This window comes from Hippoglossus stenolepis, chromosome 12 (genome assembly GCF_022539355.2).
Source record: "Hippoglossus stenolepis isolate QCI-W04-F060 chromosome 12, HSTE1.2, whole genome shotgun sequence".
Classification (NCBI taxonomy): Eukaryota; Metazoa; Chordata; class Actinopteri; order Pleuronectiformes; family Pleuronectidae; genus Hippoglossus; species Hippoglossus stenolepis.
The window spans coordinates 23,000,918-23,025,014 of NC_061494.1; the positions used below are offsets into that span (position 1 = coordinate 23,000,918).

Sequence of the window (24,097 nt, forward strand, 5' to 3'; positions counted from 1 at the left end):
CTGACAGACACATCAGCTTGTTCCACATCAAACAGCTTATCTAAAGGGTTCAAGTTCTTCTGTTTCATCGCTTCATCTTCAAATGGCATCGCAGTTGCTGCAAAGGCAACTATTCCTCAGCTTTTATGTTTTTTTAGGAATGACCAAGGGAATAATTCATGAGTCTTAAAGGTTTTGAACGTTAATCTAAAAGTTTGTATATAAATTGGCCGAAATGGAATGTAAATACCCCACATGCGGTTGGAATATGTCAAAAATAGCTTCACCTTTAGGAAGTGAACCCAACTGAACCGGTTTGTGCTGTGACACGTCCTGTTCACAGACACACATACCTTTATAAAATAAACAACCTATAGGTGTGTGTGTGTGTGTGTACTTGTACCTTTTGTGAGAACATTTTGAGCATACACCCTACAGAGTGAGGACATTTTAGGAAAGTGAGGACATTTTGGCCGGTCCTCACTTTTTCAATGGACTGTTTGAGGGCTAAGACTTGGTTTTAGGGTTAGGATTAGGATTAGGTTTAGGTTTAGGTTTAGGATTAGGATTAGTGTGGCTCCTTTATTATGCCCACAATGAGTAAATTTACAATATTACAGCAGCAAGAGGCAAAAATAGGCCTCATTGAGTCATAAGTAACATGTGGTACTTAACTATAAGGAATATCAAAAATATAGAAAAATATGAATGTAATGAAACATAATATGTACAGTGTAAAAACAAGAAGAATATGTGCAGTGTGAGAATACTCTACATTTACATCGAAACTTTGGGTAAAGGGGGGGGGGGGTAAAACAAAAAAAGTTTAGTGAGGGGGAATTAGTCGAATCAGCTGAAAACACAACATTTGAAAAATGAATCACACCTCGTGATTAATAAAGTGCTCATTAAATCCACAATCAAAAATAAAAATTACAAGTGTTCTGGTTCGTGTGCGTGTTGTGCGTGTGCGTGTGCTCCACCTACACCGCTGAAAGACGTAGTCCTCCCCCTCTCGCCCCTCCCCCTCCTTCTCCCTCCACTCCTCCTCCTCCTCCTCCTCTTCCTCCGCCCCCTGCTCCTCCTCCTGCTCCTCCTCCTCCTCGGTGGCTTTCAGCGTCAGTCTCCTGCGCAGCGTGAACCCGGAGCCGCCGGAGACACGACGTCTCTCCGCCGGTCGAACGCGCGTCGCGTGGATGTATTGAGAGTTTTTCCGGGTGACGTCGTGTTGCCGGAGGGAAGCCGCGGCTCCTCGGAGGAGCAGAGAGGAGCACGCGAGGAGGAGAAACGCGCCAGTGAACTGTGAGTGATCCACCATTGCTCCTGCGAGTCTTCACCTCCACACGCACGCACACACACACGACTTTAACCTGATCCCTTAACGTACGCGTGTTGAGGAATACCGAGACTCTGCGACGCGTCCGGCCGGTGAAGGTGACGAGCTGGGAAACACCAGGAAACCAGTGGTGGAGAGGTTCACCAGTAAGAATAGGATCAACAGGTCAGACTCAGCACTCAGTGGTTTCACTGGTTTGAAGTGTGAAGCTGCTTCTCTGTGATTGTGTCTCTTTACAAAGTGAAGAACTGGGAGGTCCTGGACACTTCGCAGTCTGTGAGGTTTCCCCACATGTCTCTGTTTGTATTCCAGTTCAAACTGTTGTTTTATTATGAGACAGCTGAGTGATTACTGGGAATGTTGATTGTGTTATTAGCTGTGTAAATAAGTGTGATCACACCCTGGAGCCAAGTGTCCCCGAGGCCTGGGAGACAGGGACACACCAAAACAAACAAACCCTGCATGTTGTAGTTGAATGAGGCACCTGAGAGAAGCGTTCGGCTGTCGGACGTTTCCGTTAACTTGCATCTTCACCGCTGTCGAGACGGCAGGAGTTCGTTTCTCCCACTGTCCAGAACGTGAAGCCAAAATATCCCGAAAGCCGCCATCTTGCAAGTTCGTAGCCAGCGTCTGCGCGGTAGCTATGGAGCCGCCGTAGTCGCGAGTCAGTCTCAGCCGGCGATAATGATGTTTCACCACATTTTTCCCGCATTAAATACCGAATTTAAATCAAACTTACCAGAAAACTGCGCCGTGTCGACACTACCATCCAGAAAAGAACACAAAAATGACGACAAACACTAACAAACAAGCATGCCCGGGTCAGTAGGTGGCGATATACACCAACATCGACAATCAGTCAAATACCAAAGAAGAACACCGGGGTCCCAGTAATGGGCGGAGCAGACGCCGTTGAATCCAGATCATGTGGTGCGGTGATGATGCGTTAACATAGTGACACCGTTAGCGCGTGGACGAGAGACTTTATGAGTCAGGGTGTGATCAGCCCTGAAAAGCACCTGCACATGGCTGGGATGACTCACTGACCACAGAACATGATCTACTTGAACCAATGTGAAGCATCCACCATTAGTCTGCTCCTCCTCCTCCTCCTCCTCCTCCTCCCTGACGCCACATGTGCTCTGCATCAATCTGATAAAAGGTTTTAATCGCATGAGCAACATTTTCCAGAGTTCTCTGGGCAGATGTGCGTGTGTCAGCTCCTCAGCTATGTTTAGATGTTAAAGTCTAAACCACACTGTGGATCCGCTGCCTTCATCCGACTCGCTGGCGAATGAAAAGGGGGCGAAATTCTGACCACACACGCAGTGAAAACCATGAGGAAAATGATAAGAAAATTAAGAAAAGCAACTTGATTTATGTCTAAATAGAGATGTGACCCAGTTCTCGTACCACTTATACCAAACCCTGGATATCTTATCTCAGTTTACTGTTTTGTTTGTCAGATTGTCGTCCATGACAACAGCTCTTACTGTCTTCCCATGACTCTTCAGATGTGGTTAATCTCTCATGCGACTCTGTATCTGCATGGTCACTAGCTTGTGATATAAGTTGAGTGTCACGCGTGTCTTGTGACGAGTGGCCTTTGGATAAAGGAAGTTAAAATGTGTATTCGTGCCTGTAGAGATGAGCTGTTTTTAATTTAAGAGATCAAGGTGGTTTCTCTGTAGAGCGTCGAGCTGCCGCGGGGGAGATCGAGATGTTGGGTCTCGGCCAAATGGACGAGCAGAGAGACTCTCTCATCTCAAAGTCATTTTAACCATTCAGACGAACACTCTGCATAATTAGTCAGTGATTTCTCCACATACCGAGTCACATGCGTCCTCCTGCAGCTCGGGAACAGTCAGTCAACAACAACCTCTGCTTCACTGTGAAGGACACTGTGACCATCACAGGACGTGTGATTCACCTGTTGATTAGATCAAACCTGTGACCTTTCTACCGTCAGGACATTTCCTCTGCCTCCTCTGTGGGGTGAGCAGAGATTTGTAATAACAGCCATCTATGTGGGGGGGGGGGTGCCATCTTTTTCCTACAACAATTTAAGAGGCAGGTTGGCTTTTCATTAACTAATGTGTATGTGTGTGTGTGTGTGACTTACTGGCGGCGTCTGTTACTGCTGAGAGACTCTAATCAGGTTTCTGACTCGTAACGAACATTCAATGTGTTACTCGTAAAATATTAATATTGCTTTTCCAAGGTGTTGACGGAAGCGTTCAGTAATTTCAGCTTCAGAGTCCTGGCTCCTCACCAGTCTTTGTTTCATGTCAGGGATTTCAAGGTCGCTCATTTCAGCACATCCCAAATGGGAGACCTGAAGATGCCCACGGGTGCTGCTAATTATGGGGACATTCCATCAGCGCTGCACTATAACCACGTTCTCATTGTTCGTGTTGACACAGAAATGTGCGCTTCCATGTGAAGGGAGAGACTGTCGCACATGCTGCAGTTTGAAATTACATCTCACAGCAGATCTCTTCTGATACTGGTACCAGCATCGGAAATGCCTCTGATACCGCAGAAATTACAGTGAGGAGTAATCTGTGCACCGATCAAGGTTTATTAATTTCATCCAGATAAAACCGCAATTTCCTTTTCCCCCCAAAATCACTTCTTCTTAGCCGCTCCAAAACAGCAGTGGCGCTGTACTGCGACTAATATTCTAAGATTCGTCTGTGTTCCTTCTCAACCTTGACAGTCGTACTACATGACAGGGGAAGTCCATAGTTTAATTCTCTGTATGTATTTGTTTTTTAAAAGGGGTTTAACCTGAGCCAGGGTATACAACGACTTCAGCAATCAATACTTCCACGGACTGGTAGTAGCATGAGGCTGTTGAAATATGGTATATACGTTTTTATTATTGTGAAGACAGTAGTATCGGTTTGGGACTCTATATATCGACTGATGTGCAAAGTCCAGGTATCGGTCTTGGAAAGTGAAAGGTGGTGTCAGAACATCTCTAGTTTTATGTCTGTGGAGATTCTCCTTCGTCCAGGTCAGGGTGTATCGGACTTGGTTTAGTTTCTTTCAGAAGTTTCACCTCTAACTTGTAGGGTCGTTAGGGGTCGTTGGGGTCGTTGGGGTTACCTGAGAGGCTGGACCCACCTGTGCTGTTGGTTTCGTTGGAAGTCGTTTGCGGGTCGTTGTCTGAGGTGTGAATTGTAGTGAAACCTCCTAGGGAAGGAAGTCAAGACTGTTTTGTATGTGGCTGATAGGCAGTGTCTTCAACCTCCTTTTCTGTTCAGAGGTTGGTTTGGATGTGGATAATCACAGTCTGCAGTAATACAAGAAAAATTACATTTATTCCATTCCCAGTCTAACAGAAATATGCAGCAGCTGCTGGGTTCTGCTGTTCCCACCACCATTGGTTGTTTCTTTCTGTTTAGGGTGAATGAGAGTCCGACATCATCCACCTGCACTGTCCCTGTCTTTCCTCTGGCGTCAGCAAGGGAAACGGTCCACGACGACATTCAGCATAATTCAGTCCGGTTTCACCCGACATCAGTGGGACACCAGACATGGCTCAGCTGGTGTTACTGGTGCTGTTGCTTTGAGCAGCTGGTTTAGGGCTGGTGAAAACCTCTCTTTCACTGATGTATAATAGTATGTTTAAAAAATGGGGACGTAATTTGTTGAAATAATTCAAAGTTGGCTGGATGAGAAGATTGAAACCAGTTTAATCTCTGTATTTTTAGTGAAGTGAATCTTATAGCACCAACTGGAATCAGGGGAAATCAATGTAACTGCAGTAACCCAGAAACTGAACAGCACCACTGAGAAGGTGTTCTCCCCGAGCTCAGCGGTTGGTGGTCAATAAATGGTTCCACTGCACGTGCTAACTGCTCGGTGCACCGCAGCGGCACATTTGCAGTTTCGACACAAATGTTAAACGCAACATTTGACCAAGACTGCTGTGGGGACACATGTGACAGAGAACTGACAGTTCCTCTTGCTTCAGGCCTTGGGTGCAGAACCAGGCTACACACGTCCTGGATCAGTTAAGCCCTGGACGCACAAGTATGAAACTGATATGGATTTCGTCTCCTGGACATCAAGCATACAGTATTTAATGTTGGCTCTAATTATCACTTCCCAGGCATCGATGTGTGAGGCAACATGACAGTTTATGTGCTAGATTGGCTGAACGTACCTTGATAATTATGAGAAACATTAGAGCCCGAAACTTTTTAACGTTCACCTTGTTTGAGCATTTCACAAAAATATCAGTATTGCTGTTTGTTTGTTTTTTTACTTTTATCTTACAAAATAAACTATGCAGAAAAGAATGCATTTATTATTACATTTTGCATTAGTAAATTGTTTATTTTATTAATTCAAGATCTATATACAAGGTTGTATTTCTTTTGGTTTTTTTTATATCGACCAATATATCTGTACTCCCTAACATCAGCATCGGCAGCCGAAACTCCAAATTGATCCGATTGACTCTAAGTAAACTCGTACATTTGTTTTTCGCAGGCGGTAAAAAGGTACTTTGGTTTGTCTCTGCAGCAGAAGTTTCTCAGCTTCCTGTGTTTGATGAGTGCACTTTCACAACTTAATGACCTGCATTTTATTTGATGCCCAAAGAGGAAACCGAAGTCAGGCCTCACTATAGCACCTGTACTGTCAGTTGTATGATGAGATACTTAAATATTTAGATTACACAAAACAAAGTAGAAGTTACTCAGTGATCACGTATCACTCAGATGATCAACAGTTTGAAAATCACAAACAATGACTACGGGAGAATCTAGAATCCAAATGGGTGTTTGCCAATGTCTGAAGTAACGGCTGTTATTTATGTGCTTGGCTGCCACTGCTTTCCAAGATCCATTAAAACCGGCTTACAGGGATATAGTGCAGCATGTACACAACTAATCCATAATGTTGCAGCCATTTTACCGACATCAGCAGCTCCTGATTATGGTAAATACATGAGTTTTAATGTCTTTAATGCTTGGGGGGGAATAAGCTCACAAAGTATTGCCTATGATGACCAACACACACACACACACACACACACACACACACACACACACACACACACACACAGCCTTTATTGTAAGTGATACCGTACAAGTATTCAGCACATTGAGCAAAAGCAAGAAAAACCAGTCCTGTCTGACTCCACTCAGACAGGACTGGTTTTTCTTTCGAACTCGAGCATCTTATGAGGTTAAAGTGATTCATCTGTGGGATTTGACACAATCAATGGGATGATGTGTTAAATCAACATCTTCAGAAAGGTATTCCAGCCAGACCTGTTCTGCAGCCGTCTTCCCTTCTCCCTTTGCTTCAGCGCCAGGTTTTTTTTTTTTCACCTCACAAGTGAAACGTGGGAGTTCGACCGAGGCCCCGCTCGGTTTAAACCCTTTGACATACAAATACATACAGAGAATCGAAGCCATAGAACTTCTTTTAATATCTGGTTTGTCAGTGATGAGTGAAAAATATCACAAATGATTTAAATCTTCCTTGCAAATAGCTGGAACGAGAAGAAGTGACTTCCGGTAGAACTGGTGTGATCCATCTGACCAGGACTGGGATTGATTCGCTGTACTCTCTGTCTGCATTAGGTAATGCTGTTGTGCCACTCATTAGTCTGATTCAGTGTCCGGCAGTTGCTTTCCAGTACTTTGCCAGAATGAGTGGAAAGGAAAAGTGCTTGGTGTGTAGACGTGCTGTGGGAGGAGTAATTTGATGAAGGGGAAAATGAGCCATGGAGATATTAAACACAGTGTGACACGACTGTTTGGAACAAGACGTCGCTCCGAGCTACCTGGATTCAGATCAAGACCACATCTGAGACATTAAGCTCCAAATATTTACCTCGGAACAGACTTGATGAATAATTTAATCTTCCGCAGTTTACAGAATGTAACAGCAACAAGGCCTTTTCTACCGGGGGCACTTACAACAACCTGTAACTTAATGTGTGGCCTTTGTCTCAGGGTCTGATTTTTGTTTCCACTGTTTTCCGCCCACTTCAGAGACACGTTCCTGGGATTACATTTCAGCATGACTCAGGAGGGGGATTCTAACTAAATCCGGCGTCTGAGTACTGCAGGGAGAATGGAGTACAACAGCTCATCTGCCAACAACACAATTTAAAACACAGGATATGGAGCTTAGCACTGCCAGGAATTGAATCTCAAAGTGCTGGCGTTATTTCAATTATATCGTCCTGTGTGCTGTAGACTGCACGATGTCAAAGCGTGCTACCAGCTTAGCCACACTCCCCAGCAATGATCAGGTACTTTTGGAATCCAAACTTCTCGTGTCGTGAGCGAGATGGCATGGCAAAACTTTATCTATGTATTATACCGCCAAGGGATTTGTGCCCCTGTCCTTTTGTTTTTGTGTTTTTTACTGATAGGATTTACTGATAGGATTTCCACAGAACTTGGTGGAGGGACGGGGCATGCACCGGAAAAGATCTGATTTAAGTTTGGGTGCGGCTCCAGTTGTTTTTCTTTATCACTTTCTTTATCATTGCAAGTGCATTTTTATGCATTTTCCAAGGAATGCAAATTTAGGAATATTTAGAGGACTGCTATCTAGGAGTGTGCGTCAGAAAATTCAAAATCATTTCCCTTTAGTCAAACCACAAAAATAATTCAGTTTCCTGTTATATAACAACGAGAAGCAGCCACACAGAACCTGGAGGGATTGAGATAATGGCGCTTGCTGTGCGTTCCTCCTCTGTGTGAACTGCTTGGATGAGATGACACAGTCTCGTTGACGAGGCAGCAACAGGATGTGACTGTTTGGAGACAGAGGTCACAGATCAACGAGTTCGCCGCCTCGCATTGTCACGAGCACAACACAGCAAGAGAGGTGGTGGCAGGGAGTTTTATTGTTTAATGTGTTCTTTGGTTGAACACTTTTTATTTGGCAGAGGAACACGTTTACTCTCGTTTAGCAGATTGTGCACTACTGTCTGGACCCCTCCCTCTCTTCCTCATACCTTCTTCCTGCTCTCAGTTCCTCAGGATGTCTAACGTATTTATAGTTCATAATTCAGAAGTAATAACTTCACAGGAACCAATCAGATCTCCTCAACTTGTTCTTGCTTCATTGTATTTGCATGTGTTTGAGAATATACAGGCTGTGTCAGGCCCATCATTTTTAATTCTATTCTCTTTTAAAAGATATTTACAAGGGTGTCCGAGGCTCCAGCTTCATCGTGTGGAAATCATGCTGACTCTTTTTTATATATATATATTTACTCATACACGCACTTCATGATTTATAACCTGATTATTTTTTACATGATTTTGATCTTAGTTGAGACTAAGTGCAGTTCCACAGACATAAGCTGTGACAGACAGGAGCTGCAGCATATGAACACGTCAGTGTCCTGTTTAGAAATGTGGTCATGTGTGTGTCGCTCATTGTCTCGTGCATGAAGAAGTGTCGACAGCGAGCGGGGGTGTGGCTGCATCTCTGCTCACTCTGTTGTCTGACAGGAAAATTATGGCTTTGTTTTATTTATTATCACGAATACTAAGGCCGGGCTAAATAACAATAGCAATAATTCTCATCAATAGCAATATAACATATCAATATATATTGATGTGTTAAGCATTGTGCAAACACATGATTGGTCTACCTCCAGAGTTTAAAACCTCAACTTTCCCTCAGGAGCAAAAATCTGTCTTTAAATTATTTGTATTAACTTTTTTCTTCCTTTTATCATTTCTGGTTATATCTTCCAGCCTGAAGTAAACTTGAAGAAGGGCTGACAAAGGGTTTGGAAATGACTGTATGCAACTGCTTAATAATCAGCATTTATCAACGTCTTCATTTTGTAAACACTGTAATTAGGTGGTTGAGTGCCTCACTGCATTAGCTTGACTTGCATTAGTGTAAACCACACCTTTGTTGTGTTGTGTGTTGTGTGTGTGTGTGTGTGTGTGTGTTTGTGTGTCCTCCCTGACTCGCGCACACTTCCTGGTCTACCTTGCTTTCCCTTACAAGCCATTTGTATTAATTTTTTTTAAATACTTGGTGACTCCCTGCTGACCTTGTCTTTATTAATGTCTTTGCCTTCCTGTTATAACTCTTGTTAATAGTTTCACTCAAAGGCTGGATTATCATGTTGATCATTGCTCCAGCAAATATTACATCTTTTGACCATCTAACCCCGCCTCTAGCCACAGCTCTACCCAGTGTTACTTACCTGCTCACCACCAAACTGCAGACAGTCAAGGAAAGCTACTCACGGCACAATATGTTTGGGCTTACATTTGCCAGGTGGCCCAAAGCACAACTCGGAATGACCTGATAATGGAGGTTCATATCTGCTAGAGGTGTAAGTGGTCAACTGTTCCCGGGAACTGGTTAAAAGGTCAGGTAGTGGTTCATAGTTTGTGTTTTATAAGTAACTTCAAACCAGAGCTTTGGAAAAACAGGGAAAAGGTGCTAGTTACTCGAGACCAGCCCCAGACGAGGAGATGGCTCTATGTTCAGCTACCACAGGAAAAGTGTTGCCAATAACGCAGGGCTTGATATCAGTGACAGGAATTCAGATCGTCTAAGTACTGCACAGCTGGTAATCTTACACACTTTAATCCCGCCAGTATAAAGCGTACGGTACATTGTGCAGCCTCAGTTATGTAAACAGTGCACTCGTTCATCACATCACACTGTGAATCATGTGTCAGGACTGAACGTGGTATGTGTTCTGCATTAATTGAGCGTTGGCAAAGACAGTGACGGCGTTTATCAGTTCAGTCCCACACGTAGATTGCATAGTGTGTGAGTGATGTGAAGCATGTGGCACGTATCTGTTGATAATGAAGAGTTCCATTCTAAGTTAAGTAAGTGTGTGTCTGTGTATGTGTGTGTACACGTTTCCTATTTAGGACCTTTTCCACAATAAACACTGACCTTGTCTGGACCAGCAGACCTTGTGGAGACCAAAGCCTGAATCACTTCTGAGGTCCTGGTCGAGTTCAGGGGTAATATGTGAATTGTCGTTCGGGTTAGGTATGAATTGGTGATGGTTAAGGTTTGGGTTAGGCTGTCAACAATGACGTCAATGCAAAGTGGCTGTGGCTGAGGGGTAGAGCTGTCGTCCTCCAACCAGAAGGTTGGCGGTTCAATCCTCAGTCTTTCCTATCTGCATGTCAAAGTGTCCTTGGGCAAGATACTGAACCCCTAAGTGACCCTTCATAGATGTTGAATGCACTAAATGTAAGTCGCTTTGGATAAAAGCGTCTGCCAAATGACATGTAATGTAATAATAATAAAAAAGTCCTTCAAAGCATAGCCACACAAACCTGTATGTGGATACTGGTTTTTGTTACCTCTCTAGGACCCTTTCCAGTATAAACACTGACCTTGAATTTGGTTACGGTTAGGGGGAAAGGTTTCCGTTTGGCTGTCAACAATGAAAGGAAGTCAATGCATTGTGTCTAGCTTAAAAAACAGGACTCCCATTTTTAAAGGCCGGTGAAATCATCAGTCAAGCCCACAAGTCTCGCTCCAACACATGAAGTTGGACCTTTGGCCCTTTTTGAATACTGGTGACGGCCGTCGATGTTTGATGGGCAGGCTCCAGCTCAGGCAGCAGCTCTCTCGGTTGCAGCGCTCGGGCTATTTATGGTGCTCATCTTTCGCACCATGTCGCTATTAGGCCCACATTCCCTCGTGCCAAAATATCCTCCTATATATTTCTGACCCGGGTCAAGCTGTGCTCAAAAATAGCCCATTGGTAGCGTGTGTGAGTGTCTGTGTGTGTCTGTGTGTGTCTGTGTGGGTGTCTGTGTGTGTGTGTGTAACACATTCTAACACTTGTACGAATAGGCAGCTTTATTTGCATAGTATGACTCCTAGTTAAAAACTGCTTTGCGTAATGCATGAACATACAGCAAGTGAAAACAAAATGGAAAGGACTTCTGAACCTCTTTTGTATTCCTGGGTGGGGTGGGGGGGGGGCAGGCAGTAATCATTGATGGAAAACATTGATTTATTTGTGTCCTCAAAGATGCTTTTCTTTATGGTCCCATTTGTGAGAGAGATGTATGCAAAGGCTCTGAGAGCATCTCAAGCTGATTGCATTTTAGCATGGGATGGGCGACCTCTGTTTTTTTCCCCCCCTTCTGCTGCTCTCGGAGGACGTCACGTCGAACCCCACTGTGGAGTTTAAGAAGCAGAACATGAGCGAAGTACAGGTTAAGTTGCGCTTCCCCCTTAATGTGGCTTGAAAACTCACCGAACTGTATCGGGCCTGATGAAAATGTACGTATTCTGGAGTAATTCGAAATGGCCGTGGCAAAATGGCTCACTAGCGCCCCCTAAGACGCAGCAATTCCGTCTGGTTTAACGGAACCAATTTGACCCCTGACACCAATTTGATTAACGCAACAGGAAAGTCTGCCATTTGGGATTTAGTGGCCATTTTGGCCGTTTTACACATTGTGTATTTTAACAAACTCCTCCTCGAGCTTTCATCAGTTCAACTTCAAATTCGGTGAGGGTCACAGATCCTTGGAGATTAAAGCTAACTCAAATCGTGAGCTTTCGTCACATGGTGGGACCGTGGCGTGGCGTAACATTTTTATGAATCACCATCAAAACACAAGGTTGTTGTATCTCGGACATACACGGTCCAATCAATTCCAAACTGGCCCGATGGCATCTACACAGAAATCATGACTTAAATTCACAGCGCCCCCTGGTGGCAACAGGAAATGTCAAACTTTGTCAGAAGGACCTCAAGACATTTAGTTTTTGTCGAACACCGTGTCAGTGGCGCGGCGTCAAATTTCAACGTGTCGCTGTGACACACGAAATTGCTGTAACTTCAGTGTACATTGTTCAACCTCCCTCAAACTACTTGTGTGTAAAAACAGCCCCCTGAAGACATTGAAGATGAGCCTTCTTCCAAGACACACCCACAACTCCAGCTCGATCCTGCAGATCAAAGTCTAGGTCCTCAGCTGCACCCTGGCTTTATACATGAACACTTCAATGGACTCAATAAGCAAAGACTTCCTTGTCAGTTTGCTTTAATGTCCGAGATTCCTCTGATGTCTTCAACTTATGCAAAGATGAAAGATTCATACGATCTGAAGAGAAACAAGTGTTTCTGACCTGAACTGATCGATTAGTGACAGCGCCGCCTACTGCCAAAAGGAGGTAAGCCTTGTTTTACAATTTGAATTCGATTTACATTAAGTTGTCTTCACTTGATGGCGTGGGCCGTGTCAGGTCCCGAGATGGCAAGTGCTCGGGCCCGCACAGTGCAGCTTCAAAGCCCTAGTTTTAGTTACATCATGTGGAGTGTGGCTGCCGGCTAAAAGCTTTTTTAAACTTTCTGTTTTCACTTTCCTTAGGGTGTTTTCTGACGTTTTCACCATTTTCCCAGGGGAATAAGTAATGGATCAGGATTGATATCTTGGGGGTGTATGTAATTTTGTGCGGCGTAATTGAATTTAAGGAGACCTTGGCTGAGGTATGCGCTCTACTAAGTGCCTTCCTAGTTGTGATGGAAACGGGGCAGCATGACTCATCTTTGATTAGCTCTGCCGGATCGAAGAGTCCGAGCAGTGGAGTAAGGGATGAGGAGGTTTGAAAGGTACGGTGGCACAAGGCCGTTCAGTGATTTTTAAAAAGGAGGAATAAAATTCTAAACTCCACAGGTACCCGGTGCAGTTTGGTGAGAACGGGTGTGACGTGCTCATATTTTCGACTTCTTGTCAGAACCCTTGCTGCTGTGTTGTGAACAAATTGAAGGCTGATTGATTTCTGGGGAGCCCGGCAGTAATGTGGAGATAAATGTATGAATGAGAGTGTGTGCATTATTCAGTGTCCATTTTTGTCATTTTTGCTTGAAACATGACTTGAATAATTAAGCAATTTTAAAACATATATCAAAAACCTGGACAGGTTCCAACCTCCTCTGCTCCTCACCTGCCGCCGTCCAGTGTGACTCACTCCGTGGTTTCCTGCCGTGTCAGCAGAGCATAGCTGCGAGGAAAACTAGAGTTTGAACCATTTCCCAAATATCTTACCCACACTTGTTAAAACTTGTTTCCTGGTGGAAGAGCCTGCAGAGAGATGGTTTAATGTTTAACCAAAATTCCTCTCGCTCATATCTTTCCATTGTGCTCCGTGCACCGTTCAAACATTTCAGTCAAACTACAAGAGTGTTTCTTGTGCTTTTTTTTTATCATCACTCTTCCCCCTCTGTCTGTGAGGCGTTGAACTTTGTCCAGGGGAGCTGCTGTGGCTTCGGTGTTGGACACTTGTCTGCTTCGCTGCCTCCTTATCGGCTGTCACACAGGAGAGGTAATCAGCAACATGAGCCTGGGTCCGTCCTGGTGACCTGTTTCCCACTAGTGTCTCTGGGAAGGTGTTATTGCAGCAGTGTGCGCTAACGTGCTAAACTCGGTTACTTTGTTATTGTAAATAGCTTTGAGCTGCTTTTCTCGTAGGAAAGAAAGGTGCTATAGAAATAGCTTTATTGTTCTTTTTATTTGAACTTACCTCAAACTCCACACGGAGCTTTGAGTGGTGAGCAGGTGAAGATTCACCTTTACACTTTTCAGGTCTTATGTAATGACCGACTGATTGTGCTTGTTGTACATTTAGTTGTGTTCTGTGCCTCGAACGCAACTCGACCTTGACCCTGAATATTCTTTCCACTTCTTTTCAGCATAGAGGTACAATAAGTAAAAACTGCTGTAATGTACGGAGAGCATTTAAATTTGTATTATTTACTTTTTTATTTAATACCTGCAAACCAAGAGTAAAGTCCAGACTACACGGGTCATCCTCCGATCAGAGTCTGTATTCAGAAACACAGAGACGTCACTGTGTTAACGGACTCCTCTGCTCTGCTCCGCTCTTTTATCTGGAAGTGAAGGTTTCAGGCAGTTTGTTTACACAAAAGTGAAAAGTGATATGCCTCATTATCTGCTCCTTCTTCATATCTAACCAGCACAACCAGTTGGTTAATGATTAATGAAACTCAGTTGTGTGTTTTAGAGGGAACTTTCCACACCAGGGTCTTTGGTAAGATCCTATTCTGCTGTTATTTCCTTTTATTTTCTAATTTGTGATGTTTTAGCTACTCTGATTTATTATTATTGTTTATCAGGTGTCTACATCACAAACTTGGTGGTGCAGTGACATCAGAAAGGTTTACGGCATCGAAAAACAACACCAAATCCAATGAGCCCTGAGAGACGGCAAGAACAAGGACTGTACTGTAAATACACAAAAGTAATATGCAAATTTGGTTTACAATATTTACCTTGGATTGGAATTTGCCAGCATGATATTTGGCCTCCGGTTCGGAGCCGGTGTTTAATCTCAGACTAGTTCATCTTGTTCCTCAGCCGGTGAAGCCAAGATACTGATGTCCTCACTTCCGGGTGTAAATCTTGTAGAAACACGACGTTGTCTGCTCGTGTGCTGATTATTTTCCTGATCGATTGTAGAGATGAAACGATGTGAACGTTTTGTATCACGATTGCATCTTGGAGATTTGCTGATTTTGGATGATGATGATGGACAGTTTCAACCAAATCATCACGGTAGTTGCAGTAATTGTAGATTAAGCGGTAGAAATAACCATCAGGAATTTTAACCATAGTTTACATTGGTTATTAATTAGCTGTGATGCTTGATCCTGTCAGTCAGCGCTAATCAATGACTGATGACAGGACAAGCTGTCAATCACTGAGTCTAATTGTGAGAGCAGTTGGTAACGCGCTCTTCCTCCTGTTCATCAGTAAACTGGCACTTCCTCTTCTTTCTCCTTTTTTTTTTAAGTTCACGTTTGTTCGATTTGAAAAGAACAGGAAGTGGTTAAAGCTTTTGTGTTTCCCGGCAGCCGTTGACACACTGGTTGTTCTGTCTGTTCTCAGGTTCAACCCTCCTCCGCTCCGCCACGCCTTCCCTTCTTTCCCTTTCCTCACCGCCTCCTGTTCCCCAGAGGGCAGAGCTAAGTATGGGGTAAAAGAGCCGAGAGGAGACGCAGAGACGAGACAAGCTGAGGAGGCACCGCTCACCTGCACAGGTAACGTCCTGCTGTGTGACCTCAAACCTCCAGAAACCCCCAAAACCACCTTTTAACCCTCATGAAGGCTTTTGAAATTGTGAGGACCGGCAGAATTTCCTCGTCCACTGTCCACTGTCAAAATAATACTAATAATCTTTCCATACATGCCTTTTAAAGGGAAGGACAACAATGGTTTAGAACCTAAATTTGTCCTCATAACTATAGAAAGACACACACACTGTCCTTAAACCTGCCGCTGCTCTTATTTCCTCCCTCCCCTCCCCTCCCCCACCCAGGTGAGACGCCGCCTCACTGAACATTTTATCAGGTGGAAACCACGATGTTCAAACACAGCCTGGCATTGTCCTGTCAGATCTAATCAATGCACCACACCCCTGCTGTTTGTGCTGAGCTGAGACTCTGCAAACAGCATCAAAGTCCATCTGGCCGACTGTTGTGGAAAGATCCAACCTGCACCAACCGTGAACTGTAAAAAATGATCTATGTTTTAAGAGCCTAACGACAGTAGGGAGCGTCACAAAGGGTCTAAGGGTTTAATTATTATTTAGAAATGAAGAACGTTCACCTTTGTATGAACGTTTTGCCACCACTTTTATTATGACTGACTTATGGTGCAATAATAAAACCCAAACTAGCTCAATATTCACCTAAAATTGCCACAGAAAATTATTGAAAATGTGCAGAAGTCTTTTTATGGCCAAGTTACAAGTTTCAGTCCTTGAAAAATCAGAAATGAAAGCCTCATTGAGCCACAGGAATCAGCTCCTGTGTTGCTCTGTTCCTCACAGATAAGTATTGTAGTGCTGTGTTAAGTGTTTCAATTTCACTTGTGCAGACACACAAAGTGACATCGGACACACTTGTGTACTCAGACTGGGTAAAACCTACAGACTTCGTGAACAGAAATGATGAACGTGTTTATTTGCATATAGGGCAGGTGGCGGGGGGGTGAGATCCGATCTCGAGACGCATGTGGGGCCACATGTTGATACCAGGTGTGTACAGGGCCTAGGTCTTTTTTGATTGCTTTGACCGAGAGACCCCTACTGGCTGAAGTTATGTATTTAATTGTACATTACGTCCAAAACACTTTTGAGCTATTTCCAGACCCTTTTTTATCTCAAGCGTGAATTTGGACACGCCCTTTATGCTCCATGTTGCTTTGATCCACGTCATATTGAAAAAACCTGCTCCATTCGTTGGCATTAGAACAGGAATGTGACTTCACTAGTTTTCCAATCCTTGAATTTATCACCGTCCATGTAGAACAGGGTGAGCCGCTCTCGTAGCTGAGCCACAGCCTCGTTACAACATCACAGCCCAGTCAGGCGCCTTCTCTCCGGCTGCAGGTGGTCGGTGTATGTTTAGCCTCAGACCTCTGATGGTTAATTACACGTCTGGATGCTGCGGTCTTGTCAACGTGATGTTAAGCTCTCTCCCCTAACTCATTTCCCAGAAGTCATCTTGTTTGTATGGCAATACAGGAAAGCTTCATTATCCATGTGCAACAGAGAAAGAAAGAAAAGAGGGGAGGGGGTTAAAGAGGTAGAGCAAAGTCGTGGCTTGTCCCCGTTTGTAATACAACACTAAACTGTCAGGATTATGTATCATCATCATCCTCATCATCCTCTGTTGCTGTCACTGAGAGACAGGAGTAAAGAGCAGCGAGGAGAAGGATAGAGGACGACAGCTGGAGGAGGAGGAGAGGGGGAGGAGGTGGGGTAAACACGGGGAGAGGGAGCAAACAGGAGTGCAGCGGTGCAGAGATGTTGCTAGGAGGCTGAGAGGAACATGATACAGAGGCAGGAAGGATACAGGCAGTTGTGGAGGAGGGAAAACCAGCTGAGTTTATCCAGTTTAACTTCTCAGATTGAGTTGGTTTTAAATTAGACTACATTGAACATGGTGTTTATTATTATATTGTGTGTGTGTGTGTGTGTGTGTGTGTGTGTGTGTGTGTGTGTGTGTGTGTGTGTGTGTGTGTGTGTGTGTGTGTGTGTGTGTGTGTGTGTGTGTGTGTGTGTGTGTGTGTGTGCACCATCTTCCACATCATCTCTTTCATCATGCTATCTTTCATTTCCCTTATCAGTATCTCTCTCCTCTCTTTGCTTCATGATACAAATCACAGTGAAATCAATCAGTTGGGCCACAGCCACAAGGATTAGTCGATTAATACATCAGCTGTTCAACGCTGTAGTTCATCAATAACCTAAAGAGAACTGCAGGAGTCCCAGCAGACGTTGTGGCCGCCTCGCTGGCACAACAGGGAGGAAGAGGAGTGAGAGGCCCCAGTAAGTGGAGGGAAGGGTAGAAGGAGGGGAAGAGGGGGAAGACAGACATGAGAGACGGCAGAGAGAAAGTCATCAGCAGGGATGTGTGATTCTGCCAAAGCAGAAACCCGAGGTGGACTCCGACCTCCTGAAAGACTGTATTGTCTGTGTGATCCCAGTACTCACAGGGATTAAAGTTCTCAGTTGCTGTTGCAGATTTCTGTCAGTTGGCTTCCAGAGAGGCTGAGGTTCGAGATCAGGGAGTTTCTGACGAGTAGCAAAGAGAAGGGAGTGAGACCCATGAGCCCGGCAGGAGTATGGAACCTGCAGATGTAAAATTGAGGCTATTTCACAGGTAAACAGAAAGTTAATTACCCACACTGGCAAATATGAATATAGCGTGTACAGATACTCTCCCATATTCTTTCAGTTATATTCATATTTCTTTGCTGTAGCGCAACAACAGGTTTGTTTGCCTCTTCCACTAACACCGACGATTCCATGCTTGCGGTCCCTCTGCTCTCCGTAACGCTCGGCCATGTTTGCACCTGTTATCATTTGCGCAATTATTTTTAAGTACATCACCCGCAAAAACGCCCACCAACCAAACGTGCAATCGGTTATACAGCGCACGCAATTTAGCACATTTTATCTGGGATCTTCGTAGATCAGGCGCGTTGTTAGGAAGTGCAAATGATTAACATAAGAGTTTCCAGTAACTGTTTCAGAAAGCAGGCGGTTTTACAGGCTAATCTTACAACACCCCCCCCCGTTGAATGTTTTTATTTCAGGTTGGATACTAGTATGATTGTTTTATTGTGTTTAGTTTGCACTGAATCCAGATCTAACACTTTATGTGAACATGCTTCTTCTAGATTTTTAAACCTGCCTGTTCTGTCAGTGCACGCACACACACGCACACACACACACACACACACACACACACACACTGACTGACTGGTTCCCTGTTGGTTGACGATCTGAAGAATGTGCAGAGAGGTTTTCTGACTGACTGCGACAGAGGGGTTAACAGAAATCACAGAGCCGGACGACTCAGTGGGACAGTGGTGCAGCGACAACTAATAAAAACAGATCTTCTACCCGACACGTGGTTAGAGGCAGTTCCACAGATTTATGCCCTGTTGGCAGCACCCCTTCTTAACTGCTGCAGCTCTTGCATCATATCTGAGCACTAACCCCTGATAGGATTGCAGAACATAAGAATGCTTTGAATGGAGGTTGGATACGGACCCAAAAGGACTTAACCGATCAGTCAGGAGCTCCGATATTTCTTGCAGGGATGGAACATTACATCCCATCCTGGTCTGTTTCCTTTACCTGCTGAGTAGTCGGTTCTTGGGATGTAGTGCTGTGGCTGAACTTGACCCTTGACCTCTCTGTTCAGAGCAGCAGGCAAAGTGTCTTCACAGGAATCGGTGAAGACACCGGAAGACAAATGCCTCTAGGTGGGACTTTCTTTTCAGCAACATGCCAGTGTGTGTGTGTGTGTGAGTGTGTGTGTGTGCATCAAGGTTGCGTCAGGGAATTGTTGCTTCACAAAAGGTTTCACAACTCTTCTTCTCCTGTGTATTATTCTGCGCGCTGTCCTGCTCTACTTCCGACTTATTCCAGTTCGACAATACAATTAACAGGAAATCCCAAAGGACGTGTTCAGTGTCAGTCAGGTCACTTTGCCTAAATCTGCCTGTTGGAATATTGTAGAAATTGTTAATTTGTCACAAGGTTAACCTTTGAAATTCTGTTCATTCATATATGAACATTGCATTTGTAGCGTTTCTTTATTTATTGAAGTTTTGGTCAAAAAAGCATTGTTGCACGATATAAAGCAGGAGAACAGCTGTTATGACCTGAGTGTACTGAGTAGTTGATCAGACTTAACAGTATTAAAACCTTCTGTCCATGTTATTCACAGTGAGTTTCTGTCCCTAACCTTTCTCCTGTTGTGTGTCTGCCCAGGTGGGTGCAGGACACTGTCATGGCGGTGCAGCGGAGGAGGCTGAAGCTCGTGGTGACGGTGATGATGATCAACCTCTTCATTTTCATCCTCATTTTCCGACAAAGCGGTCAGGACAAGAACGGGCTCCACAAGGTGCGGATGCCCTCCGGGCCCTTCTGGAGCAAGCTGGCTCCCGTCCCGGCGTACTGGAACCGCCAGCAGCAGATCCTGGACTTCCAGAACAATCCCATCCTGGCGTCTAACTTCAACGCCTCGGAGCTGCCCGATTGGCTCACTGAGACCAGTCTCTCCACTGAACCCTGCCAGCAGAACGTCAGGGTTACCACTCAGGTGAAAGACTACAACTCCCTCCCGGACCGCTTCAAGGACTTCCTGCTCTACATGCACTGTCGCTCCTACCCGCTGATGGTGGACCAGCCTCATATCTGTGAGGAGCCGCCATTCCTGCTCCTAGCTATTAAATCCCAGGTATCGCACTTTGACCGCCGCCAGGCTATCCGTCAATCGTGGGGACGGGCAGGCGTCGTGGCCAATCAGACGGTGGCTATTGTCTTCCTTCTTGGCAACGCCACAGTCTGGGACCACCACCCAGATCTATCCGGCAGCCTGCGGGACGAGAGCAACCGCCACCAGGACATCATCCAGTGGGATTACCGGGATTCGTTCTTTAATTTAACTGTCAAAGAAGTTCTGTTCCTGGAATGGATCCAGACCCGCTGCCCGATGGCTCGCTTCATCTTCAAAGGGGACGACGACGTCTTTGTCAACACCTACCGCATCCTGGATTTCCTCAAGGGCCTCTCGGAGCCCAAAGCCAGGGACCTGTTTGTGGGGGATGTGATTACTGAGGCGGGGCCACACAGAGACAAGAAGGTCAAATACTTCATCCCAGAGAGCATGTACATTGGGAAGTATCCCCCGTACGCAGGAGGAGGTGGGTACCTTTACTCCGGGGACGTGGCTGCCCGGCTGCACCTGGTGTCGCACCGGGTTCCGCTCTACCCAATAGACGATGTCTACACGGGCATGTGTCTTAAAAAATTAGGGCTGGGCCCCGAGAAGCACAAAGGCTTCAGGACCTTTGACATAGAAGAGAAGTACAGGGCGAACCCCTGTGCCTATAAGAGTTTAATCCTTGTTCACCCAAGGACGCCGCAGCAGATGATCCAGATCTGGACCTGGCTCAGTAGCCCGGACCTGAACTGCCAGTGACCTCCGTTTGGGACCCACGGAAAGGCCCCGGAGAAGAAGACATTTTGAGGTTGTTCCCAAAACGTCCAAGTGATAAATATTTGATCTTGAACAGGGTCACGGACTAAAAGTTGGCAGCTTTAAGTGAAGATATTATTCTAATGGTCTTTGGAGCCTCGGCCCGGTGCAGTCGATGCCTCGCACGTCTGAAAACGAGGACGGGTGTATTGTTGACTCCGTTTCTCAAAACGACCACCATAGTATTTTGGCTTGATGTCGAACTTCCTGCTTTACCGTGTCAAACGAGCTTTACCCCAAAGCGACCGTGTCTGTCTTTGCGTGCACATATTTATATTTCACAACTATTTATATGGCCTTTAAAATGCTTTAACACTGTGTCGGCTCCACGACGGAGCGTCTCAATGCTGTATTATATAAATATGGAGAATGAAACCCGGGATGTGTCCACCTGGGATTCTCTGTTCTCTGTTCAGGGTGAGAAATCTGAAATATGTGTGTCTGAAAAGAGCGAGAGGTAAAAACCAATGGTTCCCATGCGCGGCCGTTTATTGCTGCGAGCTTTAAAGGGGCTTCCTGGTGAACACATCCTGGTAATTGTTGCTGGAGGCTTAGTTTGTGCTGCTATTCCCATCCACACTCCCTAAAGTATTTACTTGTGACTTGTCCCACTAAAAAAAAACTCAACCATTCTCTCTCTTTTATTCTCTGTTTGCTAATTTACAAAACATTCAGTTTCTCAAAGACCTTCTCTCTGATTCCTCTAAATGGTGCTCGCTCTCTTCGCTCTTTTTTCTTTTTTTTTTAAAGATGTATAGTGGGAAAAGTTCAAATCCTTCCATCGTTTGGAAAAGGGGAGTTTGGTGGAGGGAACACACGTGTTTTCAGGAAATGAGGGGATAGGAGTCCAGCACTGTGCAGCTCAGCAGGTCTGGGCTTGGCTTGACGTGGATGGAGAAATCTAAATGCTGTTTAACTCTGCTTCAGGCTCTCACTTTACACAAAATGAAAAAACAGACCAAAAAACAAAAGAAAAATGACTCTTTTTTAAACCCAAAGTGCATTTTCAGTGAGATGTAAAAACATTTCTGTCTGGACTTGTGTTGAATGTTGTTGAATGTTGAGACGTCAGAGAGTGAAAAATGTTTTAAACATCATATCGAAGCTACGAGACACTTTCATTACTCGACATATTGGCACTGATCCTTTTAAAGGCTTCATCTCATAAGTTTGTGTCAAATTCCTGTTTTGGAGGAGACGATCTTTACTCCTCATGTGAGGATGCGACCGATTACACCCTTTTTAAAAAGTTTAATCATGAGAAACTCACTGATTTGTTCGACCTTCTCTCCAGGAACCTGTTTTGTTGGAATGAACGTTGTATTTGAATGTCACCGCTCGGATCCCCGATGTTTGTCTTCACCACGCTCGCTGTCTTCTATTCCCTCCAGGAGAATCATGTCATGTTCCTCTTACAGACACTCGACACACAGATGCACCTTTTGTGATGATTCACGTCTCCGAGGGCTCAGCGACCACGGAGGAGGAGGAGGAGGAGGAGGAGAGGCTCTTTCTGAACGTCCGTCTTTACGCAGGTTGAAGCAACTGATTCTCTTCAGGATGTCAACACTTAACATAAGTGGCATAAATGTTGGTTTGAGTCTCGTGTTCAGATGGAACCTGGTTGTTAAAACGCCTGATGTGAGAGAGAGAGAGATGCTGTGGACTCACGCCCTCTGTTAGAGCTCCCCCTGCTGGTTAAAGCCTCCTACACTGGCAACTCCTTGATTCAAAGACTGTAATACAACACCTAATTTATTGTGTCCTGTTTGTGTGACCATTTGTTGTGTGGTTACCTGTGTTGGTGTGAGAGTTGAGAGACAAATGTAAATTATGACAATCACAGTGTTGCTCTGAAAGGTTTTGTTTTTATGTGTTTTTTCTGCGGTAACCAACTTAATAGACACTATTTTTGCTTTGGGTGGAAATCTGTTGTCTCCATGTAGGATAAAACAAACACTGAAAAAAAAAAAAGGAGACTCAAAAAGAGCCAGGAAACCGAGTGGAGCTCGTTCATTTACTCCAATTAAAAATCCATCTGTCGCATGTTTGCTCGTCGCTGCAGTTTCTCATTTACCAACAGTGGGTGACATTAAATCCTCGCTGTCCACAGTTTTTAGCTACTTGAAATGTTTACATGTTATTAAAAGTCCTCATCATTTATTTTTATAATTTCTACTTCTGTCCGATGATTGGCTGTTTGTGTGTTTTTTTTTCATTTCTCCCGGCAGGTTTGAAACGTCTTTGTGGTTTTTACTGTCGGGTGTTTTTTTCTTTTCTCGTCTCTATAAAACACCCGTGTGTGTTTTGACCGTCAGTGTTTCTCTGGTCTCGTTTCCCAGGATGTGTCGTTCTCAGCGGGTACAGAAACAAAAACAATGTGTACATCGACAAGACAAGGCAAAAATATACAGTAAAAATGAAAAGACAATAAAAATTGACTCGGGGGGAGAAATTGATCCAGTTAAAATGAAACTATTTCAAGAGTAATAATGTGATAAAGATACAGACTGAATGTTCAGGAACCTTCAACAAACAACTTGATGCTCACAGGATCAAATGTCGTTTGTGACCCACAATGAAAGTTTTCCCATTGGGACTCATTTACTTTCTTCAGCCATCATTCATTTCTAATGTTTGCTGCATTAACCCCGTGGTGACGTGTAATAACTGAAACCTGTGGTTATTGTTGGACAGCAGCTGCACCGGTCAGAGATAAAAAACCAAATCTGTGCCTGATGTTTGTACGTACTGTATGTAGAAGAGTATCCTTCAGCCATGTTAAGCGTGATCGCTTTTTTTTTATTACCTAGAAAGACTTGATTGTTTGAATAAAGTTATATTTTGCTGTTTTTGTATATACTGTTCTATGCATTTTTATTGTAATACAAATAAATTATGTGACATAAGTATTGTTTGTTCGTTTTATTTTTTTAAAGCTGTGTCTAAGTGCTATTGTATATAAAATAGAAATGTGATGACACAGTTATACAGTTAAAGTAACTTATGCAACTTGATTGTTAGTGATTACTGCATTGGTACAGTTCATCAAGTGTCAAGTTAACTTTCTGAGTCAAGCCACTAATCATAGGTTCACAACCCTTTTCTTTACCCTTGGTCAAAGATCGTTAAACAGTTGTGAGCAGTTCAAAAATCTTCAAGTTATTTAATTTGGAACATTTTAACAAGTAGAAATATTCATT

At 44.3% G+C, this 24,097-nt stretch overlaps 1 protein-coding gene across 2 annotated transcripts; it reads left to right on the forward strand.

The window, feature by feature from the left end:
* The first annotated feature begins 1,095 nt into the window (after positions 1-1,095).
* Positions 1,096-23,803, forward strand: b3gnt2b (UDP-GlcNAc:betaGal beta-1,3-N-acetylglucosaminyltransferase 2b). Of its 2 annotated transcripts, none has more exons than XM_035173056.2 (3): positions 1,096-1,281; positions 15,223-15,374; positions 19,625-23,803. In XM_035173056.2, exon 3 carries the CDS (start codon positions 19,644-19,646, stop codon positions 20,835-20,837), a length of 1,194 nt encoding a protein of 397 aa, XP_035028947.1. In that variant the 5' UTR covers positions 1,096-1,281; positions 15,223-15,374; positions 19,625-19,643; the 3' UTR covers positions 20,838-23,803. The 2 variants fall into 2 exon arrangements, with proteins under 2 accessions (XP_035028947.1, XP_035028948.1); XM_035173057.2 differs by lacking the exon at positions 1,096-1,281 and adding an exon at positions 1,314-1,480.
* The last annotated feature ends 294 nt before the right edge of the window (positions 23,804-24,097 follow it).

Bases quoted from the DNA above. Each gene is read 5' to 3' on its own strand.
- b3gnt2b (XM_035173056.2), top strand. From the start codon at position 19,644: ATGGCGGTGCAGCGGAGGAGGCTGAAGCTCGTGGTGACGGTGATGATG.